Source organism: Macrobrachium rosenbergii, chromosome 24 (assembly GCF_040412425.1).
Source record: "Macrobrachium rosenbergii isolate ZJJX-2024 chromosome 24, ASM4041242v1, whole genome shotgun sequence".
NCBI lineage: Eukaryota > Metazoa > Arthropoda > Malacostraca > Decapoda > Palaemonidae > Macrobrachium > Macrobrachium rosenbergii.
The window spans coordinates 36,575,256-36,587,734 of NC_089764.1; the positions used below are offsets into that span (position 1 = coordinate 36,575,256).

The 12,479-nt window shown below is 40.5% G+C and overlaps 1 protein-coding gene across 3 annotated transcripts in view; it reads right to left on the reverse strand.

The window, feature by feature from the left end:
* The window catches only part of LOC136852022 (neuron navigator 2-like), an 89,941-nt gene that overhangs the window by 28,897 nt on the left and 48,565 nt on the right, over positions 1 to 12,479 (reverse strand). For 2 of the 3 annotated variants that reach the window (XM_067126495.1, XM_067126493.1), the window contains exons 2-4: positions 6,593 to 6,812; positions 5,921 to 6,210; positions 4,739 to 4,822 (exon numbers count right to left, since the gene is read on the reverse strand). In XM_067126495.1, the coding sequence (XP_066982596.1) occupies positions 4,739 to 4,822; positions 5,921 to 6,210; positions 6,593 to 6,794 (576 nt within the window). In that variant the 5' untranslated portion in view covers positions 6,795 to 6,812. The remainder of the gene's footprint in view (positions 1 to 4,738; positions 4,823 to 5,920; positions 6,211 to 6,592; positions 6,813 to 12,479) is intronic. The other variant, XM_067126494.1, reaches the window with a different exon arrangement.

Below are 12,479 nucleotides of genomic sequence, written 5' to 3' on the forward strand. Positions count from 1 at the left end.
ATGATAAACTTTTAGATCTACAGACACCTGAAATTTAAGTCTTTTCAGACAAATTTAATCTGTTCAGACACCCTGAATCTGCTCATTTCGACCAATACTGAGTCTCGTCAGACATATCGAACCTGTTCCCTCGAACAGCCCTGAGTCTTTTCAGACAACTTGAGTCTATTCAGACACGAGTCCTTCGGGACACCAGAGTCCTTTGGGACACCTTGAGTCTTTCGAGACACCGAATTCTTTGGGACACCCTGAGTTCTTTGGGACACCCTGAGTCCTTCAGGACACCTTGAGTCTTTCAGACATAGATTTTCTAACAGGTCACACCCATATACGCATTATCTCAAGATGTCTGCGACATCCAGAGCCCAGCAAAATGAGGACTTCAAGTTCTATATGTCCATTGGAAAGGACATGGGACTATCAGGACAAGCCCTGAGGGAATGGGTCCATATATGTTATACATACATTAGTTTAACCAGATCAATGAGCTGATTAACAGATCTCCTAGGGCTGGCCCGAAGGATTAGATTAGATTTATTTTACATGAGTCCAAGAGAGGGTAGACGGTGCCAAGGAGGAAAGAGAGGCAGAGGCAGAAAGGCAGAAGGAGAAAGAAAGAACAGCCCAGGGGAAATGAGAAGAGGCAGAAAGACAGGAGAAGGAGAAAGAAAGAATAGCCCAGGGGAAATGAGAAGAGGCAGAAAGACAGGAGAAGGAGAAAGAAAGAATAGCCCAGGGGAAATGAGAAGAGGCAGAAAGACAGGAGAAGGAGAAAGAAAGAATAGCCCAGGGGAAATGCGAAGAGGCAGAAAGACAGGAGAAGGAGAAAGAAAGACTAGCCCAGGAGAAATGAGAAGAGGCAGAAAGAAGGGTCCAGGAGAAATGAGAAGAGGCAGAAAGACAGGAGAAGGAGAAAGAAAGAACAGCCCAGGGGAAATGAGAAGAGGCAGAAAGACAGGAGAAGGAGAAAGAAAGAGCTCATCAGCTTGCAATGGCAGCTCATGACAGGTGCAACACACCAACACCCTCTCCTCACTCAACCCTCAGCAGTGTAGGCACCCTCATAAGAAAATGGGACATAGCCGAGCCTGAAGCCTGGCTCGACCACACTGAAAAGGTCCTGACCACCTATCAGCCCTCTACTGAAGAAATTTCTCTGATCCTGGGGCGGCACCTTGAAGGAAAGGGTGCCATTGCATTCAACGCTCTCCCCCCCTGAGGATCAAGGAAATCTTGATCTTGTCCGCCAAGCCATTAAAGCCATTATAAAAGCTTTTGAAATAACTCCCAACCGTTAGAGGAAAAGGTGGAGAAATATGCCCAAGGAATCAGGCCAAACCTGGTCTGAGTGGATCTTCAAAAAGACCCAGGCCCTAAAACAATGGCTGCAATCTCTGAACACCGCTAGTCAGGAGGAAGTCCTCGAACTTTTCCAGCTCGAGAACTTCTTATTTTATGCCCCGCCAGCTCTCGCTACTCACTTGTGCAATAAGGCGCCTAAGACAGTGGTCGAGTGCTGCCTCTGGGTTGACATATGGGATACGGATCATCCCCATCTTAGTTCCCATGGCCGAAAATTATATCCCTCCTCGCCTGACTCGACCAACTCCCAGCAACCTTACAAGAATGGGCACCCCCATACGAAACCCGTGTTTGGGTACTGTAAGAGAACAGGGCACCCAACTGAACAGAGCTGTTTGAAGGCTGAGAATCAGTCAGAAAACCCCTCTACGTCCTCAAACGGGACAACACCCCGAGCCACACCTGGGTCATGGATGAAGGATAAAGGGCATGCTCCCTCCTATGGGACAGTACCTGGTAAAGACTATAGCCGGTCTTACTGCCCCGTTGGAAGGTCTGTGGGCACTCAGCCTAATGAGTAAAATGCCCTAATAATAATAAATCAAGTACGTCTGCCCTTGCCTTGGCAGTCACCAATCCAACATCTTTAGGTCCTCCAGTCCAGGGTCCCATTTATGTGGCACTTCCCCAAGGTAGGTGCCCCACCAGCCAGGTCAAAGCATTTGATGATTCTGGCGCACAAATGTCCCTCATAAGGGAAGACAAAGTTCCCCGTGGAGCTATCATCAACAGACGTAAACTTGTCACGATTGAGGGTATCAATCACTTTAAAATGATACTTCCTACTGTTAAGTTGAGGATCATGAGACCTCTTAGATCTGAAATTTGCGACCTTGCAGTCACCAGATACATTCCTGGAGGTTATGACCTCCTCCTGGGACAGGACTTCCAGTCCCCATCTCAGAGCAATCCAGGGATCCGAATCCCCCAAATCATTTATTAGGCATGAGTAAAATTCAAACGTCTGAGTGCAATGTGCAGTGGCCCCCTCCACCAAGATTGATTCCCCATCCCATTCCAGTGCCTGGCCCTACCCCAGTGCCAGTGCCAGGGCCCCAAGTAGATCCCCCTCTGCCAGTGTCACTTGGGTGCACTGAGCAGAGCCAAGCTCCGTCAGTCCCGAACGATGAGCAAATTCCAAATCAATTATTAGTGCCCGGCCGTGCCTTAGTGCCAGTGCTAGTGCCAGAGCACACCCCTGATCTCCCTTCCAGAGATCCCATTTTACGTTAATCCCTTCTACCCATGCAGAGTGCCATTAACAGATATGCCAACTGTTTAAGTCCTACGACTCCCCTTTCATGCCTACTGCGGCATGATGCATTTAAAATACGATATGCTGTCGCCATTAGTTATTATTATATGAGTGCCAACTTGGCACTTTGCCATTATCGTAGATGCTGGCCAATGATCCTAGCTGTCTTCTATAGGCTAAGGAATGTAATTTTGGCATATTTAATCGTCATCTTTGTATTACAATTACTGATTACTCTGAATCTGTCATCTATTCTCTTTGTGAATCTCTGTAATAAATCTCGAGTCTCAGACTTGCGACCTTGTGTTTATAGTGCCCGAATGGCACTGATTTGTTGCTCAAGTATCATGGAAACACCTAACCAAGACCAAGTTTACCTTATTGTAATGCCTCTTCAAGGCAGACTAACTGCATGTGTGCAAAATTCGTAACTGATTATTATTAAGAGTGCATGAAGTATCTCTAGAATTAAGCTAGTATTAATTGATTGTTTTAACTATACCATTTCGTTGTGAAAATATTCTGATTAATGCTGCCTTAACATAACAGGAATTTAATGATAAAAATATGTATTTTCTAGCAGCAAATATTTATTATGCGTTAACGTAAGTGTCACAATGTTGTTTGCCTCCTGAAATTAACTGCTACGCAGAAGGTTAAGTTAAATTATAAGGAACCAAAGGGTGTGAATGCTAACTTGGTTGGGGAGGTGCCACAGATGGGACCTCTTTTTCTTGCAACCTCACCCGTTTTTACATTTTCAACATAATTGAGAAAGAAATAAAAATTAATTTCAATTTATTTAATTACAAGAACTGTGGGTTTCCACTCGTCCCTTCATAAACTCTCTCTTTCATTCCCCAACATAGTTAAGCCTAACCCCCTCTCTCTCTCTCTCTCTCTCTCTCTGTTCAAAGTGACTGCTTTTAGGCATAAATCCAGCTGACTGTTGGACCTTCTCTGCGTCCAGCAAGGCAAGGGAGGAGCCAAAAAGAGAAAGTTGGCCCCCCATCATTCTGAACCCTTCATGTGGGTTAACTGACGCCATGCAGTCATCATTATAGAAAACGTGACGAAGATTGACCTTTGTGCCACCTAGTTAGACGCGATGCATAATCCACGAAGGTTATTTATAGCCACTGCAACAGAAATCGAGAGAGAGAACACTCAGAACATGACCCGAGGACAGATGTCCTTAACTTGCCTGTCCTCTAAACCTCCCACGTGTTCGACCCTGGGGCTCGAACCAGTATACCTTGTAGTGGCATTATAATTCCCTCCTCCATCACCAGCGCCGTACTGACGAGGACACCATCATCTTGATGAAGGTAATGTGCCGGAATAAAGTTCTTTTAGTCAGTCACGATCCCTGTTATTTCTCTGCCTGATTTTTCTTTTATCTTCTATGGTGCGATCACCTTCAGTAATTTGTGTTGGAGCATTCAGTGTTTAAGTAATAATGCATTAGTGTTGAACTGAGTTATTTGGCACCAGTTGTGCATTCCTCAGTTTCCCTTTGAGCATCTTATTATTATTGCAAGTAACTGTCTTGCATATATTTGCAGATAGGCCTCGACTGTGGAATCTCTCTGCCGATCCACATGCAGTTCCCCTTCCCACTCTGATGTTCCCTGTTATGAAGACATCGTCAGTGTAGAATATTTATTCTGTGTAGGATTCATTATTTTAGCAGGCCCTTGTTATTACCTGCCCAGTAATTCGTCATTCTTCTGATCTGTGTTTGTTATGTAAATAAAATTAGTTAAGAGAACCCTTGAGTTTATGTAATTTCCCTCACATAAAGAAGGCTCTAAGCCATACGTTTCCCTTGTTTTGGCTACGAACTGTCCAAATATTGAGTCAGATGTGTAATAAATAAAAGGAACTCCCTGCTTTCCCCTGCTGCTGCCAGAATCAAGTAAGTATCCCGGACATTCATTAGCAATATATATATATATATATATATATATATATATATATATATATATATATATATATATATATATATATATATATATATATATATATAAAACTTGATGAATAAAGTATTTCTGACACAAAACGCAACTGTTGTCTAGAAGACACCAGTACATCTTGAGAACTTTTGAAGATGTTTCTTACCTTTAGATCAGGAGAGGACGCAAGTCGTTCCAATCGGCTGGTGACGTTACTCATGGTTTGTTCCAAGGCACTGACAACACTCGCCTGCAAATCCTTTCGAGAATAAGTTTTCTCGGCTCAAGAAAATATACTGGGACATAATTCATTTAACAAGAACAAATTTAGATACACATAACAATTATAACCGCGATTATATAACTATAAATTACTACTGACTATTACTATACTCTAGCTACGAAAGGTTGAGACATTGCTATAATTAATATAGATGCAAAGCACGGTCCTTTAAATATAATCAGGATATATTTGAAAGATCTTGATGCCACGTATCTCATCCGGCCGAAGTTCTTAAATTAATCATAATCCAAAAAGGTGGCAAATCAGAGATTACCGTCCACTTATTTGTTTTTACTGGAAAGTGACTTCGTTTTGAAGTAATGTATGCATGTCTATGCATGCAGATGTATGTATACATTTTATACATATATACAGTGTATATATATATATATATATATATATATATATATATATATATATATATATATATATATATATATATATATATATATATATATATATATATATATATATATATATATATATATATATATATATATATATATATATATATATATATATATATATATATATATATATATATTTATATATTAATGATTATATAGAAATTATGTGAATTGGGTATTAAATGACATTTGTGTCTTAATGATTGTATAGAAATTACGGTACGATAAAAATTTCGTATATATAAATTTATATATTTATATATATAACTTTAATTTATATTTTGTATAGGGCCATATGAAAATAAAAATTGCACAGCAGGACACCAAGTATAACGTTTTGATCTTTGTGTTTTGCTTTAGCATTAGTGAATGGAAAGAGGCGATAGACAACCCCCGGTTTGATTGTGGCCCGTGGACACTTCACTCAATCACCCATACACGAGGAAAAATGGCCACGCCGCTCAGGAAGACATCATCCTATTCCCCGAAAAACAGAATGGGATTAACGAAATATTGCAGAAGTACTAACTGTATTCAAGTCTCAACCTTTCGGGCCTGGAGTAGTACTCTCGCACTAACAATCTCGCCATCATCTTTTAATTTTGACTAACTTTCAGCCGCCTACTATAGCAACTTCCCAAACAAACTGAGGCCTCACCTGGGAAAAGGCGGGACACGAGCGATACCTGGATCGCCTGGTCGCGATTTCCCACCAGGGGAGCTGTTGTCGCTCTCTCCGAGTCACCTGGGGGGCTCCGGACGGTTCCAGGGAGCCCTTCTCCTCCCATAACGGTTCCATGGCCCACGTTCTCCCGAGAGTCGGACAGCATCCGTGATGGCACTGGTGACCGCGGGTCTCCCCGACCACGGAAGGCGAACTGCGGGCGCGCCCTCGCTTGCTCCCGCCCGATCGGATGGTGGCGAACCCATCGTGAACTGCCCTTCCCCCTTCGAGTTTGAGGGAAGTGAGACTTTTGATATAAATGTTGGCTGTTTATGTCACTCTACAAAAAGTAAATTCCAAAACACCAGAACATCTGTTCACTGGTAGTCTCAATCTAAAATTTTTATTCATTGCAAATACCCAACTATGGATTGGTTTCTCGAATAATAATAATAATAATAATAATAATAATAATAATAATAATAATAATAATAATAATAATAAAAGTCGACGAACATTCCCGTTCAAATGAAAGTAACAGAAGGTGACCAATTAAGTGAAATGTGCCAATTTTTTGTTACAAAGACATTTTTACAGTTGAACTGATTTCACGGCGGTATTCTTAGCTTACGACAACTCATGCTATTAAGATATTACTCGTGTTACCTGCAGAGCCATTGGCAGTCACGGACCCGTTAGACAGGTTGCTGTTGATACCAACTACGGGTACGTGTGGAGGTGTTGGACGCGAGTTAGAGGCTGTGCCCCCAGCATGCCCATTCGGAAGGTGGCCATTGGAGAAATGGCCAAAGGAGAGGGTTGGGATACGCATGCCACGAGGTAGGGTCGCATACCCAAGTTCAGCCATTCCCACATCTGGCCAAACCTGTGGGAAGGAGGAAAATAATCTGAAAAATGTGATGGAACTCTTCAGAATAATTCGCTGACATTACGGTTGGAATACACTTATGTCCGTTCAACAACAACAACAGCAATAATAATAATAATAATAATAATAATAATAATAATAATAATAATAATAATAATAATAATAATACTTGAATCTCAGAGTACTTTCAGGTCCCAACTGTGACCCTTTTTCAAGAGATGTGAAAAAGGGTCACAGTTAGGACCTGAAAGTACTCGAGATTCAAGTAACATGTAAATATTCACAAGTAAACAAGTTATACGCAGGAATCTTGTGGGTTTCTCTTTCCATCTTCAGAAGAAAACTGAAAGAAGTTTTTGTTTGGTTAATAATAATAATAATAATAATAATAATAATAATAATAATAATAATAATAATAATAATAATAATAGGATGCAAACATTGCGATACCAACTAGCAAGGTAGTGAGATACAAAGAAAATATGTATACTTTCTACATAATGCTTTATAAACAATACCTAGTGATACTTGAACATTTTCCTATCTAACAAAAATGATTATAAAAAAGCTAAACTACTTTTCAAAGTGTTCCGTCACAGAAATGGTTGTAGAAAATAAAATCAATTTCAGCGACCACAGTACGCACACTCTTATTTCCAGTTTCGTCCAATAAAACGAGATGCTAAGTTGATTTCTGCGTGTTAAGATTCAATTGCACAACGCCAAACTGATACCTGGGTGGGAGAATTATAACCCTTAACTGATCGAACAACGCAACGGAATGCAAAGACGACAAAATATTACGACGACAGGAAAGAGACACAATGAATAACAGATCCTCAAATCATGAATGGTCGCAGTAAAAAATATCGAGTTAACACTTGGTAACAAAAATGTTTATACATCCGCTATAGCAAGCCTCGGCCCGAGCGCGCAATTTTGCCAAGAAAACATCTACAATGGCAACTCCCAAATCAATAAGATGTGTGATCGATCAACTGTGAACGCTGCTACTGACGGACGTTTCTGTCAGCTGAGTGGCTTTGGGCATTGTGTGAATCTACAATCCCCCAATCTTGCTCTTCTCCTCCATGTACCAGTTTTCTTAGTCATCTGAAATTCCTGTTCTATGGCAAAAAAAAAAAAAAAAAAAAAACTGCATAAGTTTCAATTTGTAAGGAAATTCTACATTCTGCGAAAAAAACTTCACAGTGGTTAAACTTATTCTAAAACTCCGTTGACACTAGGAATACAGTTGGGATATAGTGTGCACGTGTCACTGACGAGTATTTTAAGGAAAGTTCCAGGAAATATACTGAATGCGTCTTCACAACTTAGGATGTTCACTTAGCTACGTGTGATCTTGGACAAGGATGCTTTGAGCTATTTTTCTTCCAACAAAATACGAATCGAAGATGAAATATGATACTGAAAACAACAGGTGAATCAATTTCATTTCTTTTACTTACTACAGTAAATAGAAGATTGTTATCCTAATGTTTAAATACACAAATCACCACGTGTCTGACGTTTCTGTCAGTTATGTTCATTTACTCCAGCTCGAACAGTTTCCAACTCCAAGCCATGGAGGAATGAGAGGTAACGACAAAAAATGTCTGTCGCAATCACATGTTTTTCAAGTGTGGTTACAGTCACTCTCAACACCGAAGGATACTAGTCAGAAAGTAGAAATAACACCAAAACAAGCCAAAATCTCGAGAGCCCAAGTTCCTAACCACGAATCAAAGCGGTGTCACCAAACCTATTACAAAGATTTGGTGTATAACCCTCCCATAACCCCACAAAAAAAAAAAAGAAAATAAAAAGTCAGTCCTGATGGCTAGGTACGAGAAGAATGTAGCGACGAGGCGTAGGTGCGAGAGTGCCTATTAAAGACGGCAGTAGAGAATGAAGCGGCAGTTTTTCCTTCTAAGGACCTCCGAAAGCGCCTATACCTACAAGACACCTGCCGCGGGGAGGAGCACAAATAAATAGTGGCTCCCCCTACGATACCTCTTCGTGTATTCCCGCCTCATTGGCTCCCAAGTGATGGGATAAGCATTCATAATCATCACCACATCCATGTATTTTTATTTCTTACGCACATTCGAACCTAAGAACATCGTGCGTATTCACTTCATCATATAAGGTCACTTGACGACCAAAGGGATATCGAAATAAAAGTTACACCTTTCAGTGCCAAAACACAAGACACCAATCAGGTCCATGATCAATTATTATGAAGGGGCGGAAATTGGGAATTTAAGAACTAATGCACAGTTCCACGTTAATGATAACTTTTATTGAAAAACTCCTCTTCTTCACTGCCACTTCAAAACTAATGGCTCCAACGCACGCATGGCAAAGCGAAAAAAAAAACATGGGAAACGGATAAATCGAGAAATAAGCTACAAAATAAGATATACAGTAGAACTATCATCTAATAAATTCAATATAATCAACATCGACGCCCTTAACCAGTTAACACAACGCGCACACAACCTACAGACCATGATTCGCCATTTCTCGACGCATTATGATTCATCCGACCTTGTCAACGAAGAAACGATAAGCCTCCGACCGCCTCGCTCCACTGTGCAAGCAAACAGGACCGCAATTAGGACACAAACTCACATTTTCCTTCTAATTGTCAGCTCGCTTCAACATTTAACTTTCCCCGGTACATTCGTCTCCTTTCAACTCCACGCTCCTGAACGACCAAGGACAATGACAAGAATTTATGCAGACTCGGTGCCGCATCATTGTTTTAGACATGGGATACTTCCCTCATTAATCGTTCCAATTATCCGCTGCCAAAAATCAGGTTCTGTCGGCCATCAGCATGCTACACGATACGCGTGGGTGGCTATCATCTTATAAATACATGCAATGAGCGTCCATAATTTCTATTTATATTTGGTCCGCGTACGGAAGGGTTTCTCCTCCAACGCTCGTTCTTATCTGACTTGGCCGTAGGGACGAGTTTGCGGAACGTTAGGATAAGCAAATAAACTGCCAATGCTAAATAAAGCCTGATTCAAGAACATTTCAGAATTCACAAAATTACATCTAAATAAAAGCTGTAATTAAAAGCTCTATTCAAGATAAAAGTAAACTAAAAGACAAGTGTTCTGTGTCTAGAATGGACGCAGAAATACACACACTGCAAATATACGTGTATATATAAATGTATATAGGTCTACACATATGAATTTGTCACATACTTCAAACATTAATACCAAATTCATTATACCTTAGCAATAACTTACATAGAGAGGAAATTATAGCTAATAATTGCATCTGCCCCGTCGAGGAATAGAACCTGGTTTGCACACACTGGTAAACGTCGACTGTACCCACTCTTATCTTTAATATATATATATATATATATATATATATATATATATATATATATATATATATATATATATATATATATATATATATATATATATATATATACACTTGTCCGTATGATGCAGGAAGAACTAGTTCCTGTACCACTTGGGTCACGTGGTTCAAAGAACATGGGGAATGATTTCTGGTATTCTGAGGCCACCTCCAACTGGAAGAAACGGCTTTTAGGTGGGAAAACAAAATAACACGAATGAAAGCTTTGTACTAACGAAAAAACACGCATAAAAATCGGAATGGATTTAAAAAAAGACAGTGGAAATGAATGAAACAAAAAGACTATTTAAAAATATCCAAGCACCAGCCAAAACCAGTCGGGTAACAAGGCCCGAGATTCAAAGGACTGAATAAAGAGAGATCACGAGGAAGCTCCTTCGTGTCACCGGTAAATAGGTCAGACACGTGGCTTCGACAAAACTTATTTTTAAGCAATGAAAATTCAAGATTGAAAATTTGGATATATACTGATCTTTGAATTTGTTTTTAATCAAATGTCAACGTAGGAATCTTTATAAGAAGAGGTTCGCTGATGGTAGCAGAAGTGGTACAGGTATTTTCCCCCAAAAAAAGCCCTTGAAAAAAGAGAGAGAGAGAGAGAGAGAGAGAGAGAGAGAGAGAGAGAGAGAGAGAGAGAGAGAGAGAGAGACCCTTAACGTGAAATTATTTTTAAAATCTACTATATATACGCATTCTCTAATCACATTCGACATTGATAAAAGCGTTCTACACAGACACAAGCAAATGGAAAGAGAACACCATATTTTTAGCATCTAAAAATATACTGGAATTTATCGTAACCTTTGTTATTGTTACGAACGATACGACACAATTCCACTCCACTGAAAGTGAACTGTCATTAGCAGTCAACTGAGATCCTTTCCTAGAACGCTTTGCTTCGAGAAGAATCAAAAGCTGAGGTGACGGTGAGTTTCAAAGTATTTCGGCCACGACTCTCCTTCAAGCACCTTTGTCGTGACTCTTTCACGAAGGCACCATTTCACCAATCGTCATCAGAAACTGATCAAGTCTGATGACAGGAGTGAAATTAATTGGGTTATAAATGAAATTTCAAATCGTCTACAAATAAAACGCAGTGACTTTTCTAATGTACTTCACGTCACATCATTACCAACAATGAGAGAGAGAGAGAGAGAGAGAGAGAGAGAGAGAGAGAGAGAGAGAGAGAGAGAGAGAGAGAGAGAGAGAGAGAGAGAACTAACATCGTGATGAGGCGTGTACCGACTAGACTGTCCAATCCCTCCTACCACTGTCATTATGCAACGATGTCGAGCGTCGCGTGAAAGTACTTTGGCCGTCCATTTATCTCAATTATCGCTGGACCCTTAAGAAACCCCGGGGGAAGGTGGGAGGGGTGACCGGGAGGACAGAAAAAAAAAACAAATGCAGCGACTCTCTCTCATAGAGAACGACTGAAGACAGAATGAGCAAATATTTCCTAACATTATCAGCAAGTAAAACGTAAGGCAATTGGTCAATGGTCCAACGACGCTTTCTAGCAGTGTTACAGCTCACCTAAGGCTTACAGGTATCGGTGCATATCAATCATCCCATCAGGATGACCGTTCCACCGCTGACAACAGCCAATTTGGGGTTGTAGCTGGTACAAGCAATTGATGGATAACTAGTTAAGGACCTTCCTTCCACCTACATAAAACTGCAGGATAATACCTACATTCAACAGGTCTCGTTTTCTTTCTTTCCTGGGGACACCTGCTGCAAGTCTGTGTGTGTGTGGTTGAACACAGGCAACTTACTTAGTGATTGCAACACTGTGGCAGGTCAGACGAGTCAGGCATTTAGGTATGAAATATTTGGTAATTGTGGCAGGTCAGACGAGTCAGGCATTTAGGTATGAAATATTTGGTAATTGTATTATTTATTCCATCCTACTTTTTTGGGACAAATGGTTTGTTGTAGTTTGTTGGCATATCTCTCGACAGCTTTCAAGGGGCTGATTTATGGAAAAATTTCTCCAATTACGCTGAATATCTATCCCAGCCCGCGTGCGCAACGTACTTAAAATAGTAAAAAATAAATAAGTAAATAAATAAAAGCGCGCAGTTCTTCCAGACTCACTGCAGGGTCTAGCACTGAGAAAATATAAAAATGAGAACTGAACAGCAGCCGAAAGAACACAAAAAGAAAGACAAAAACTGGAAGAAGGCGAGACGACAGAAAACGAAGACTTGAAATGCTGGCTGAGAAGGCTAGCCAGACGAGGCTGTGCCG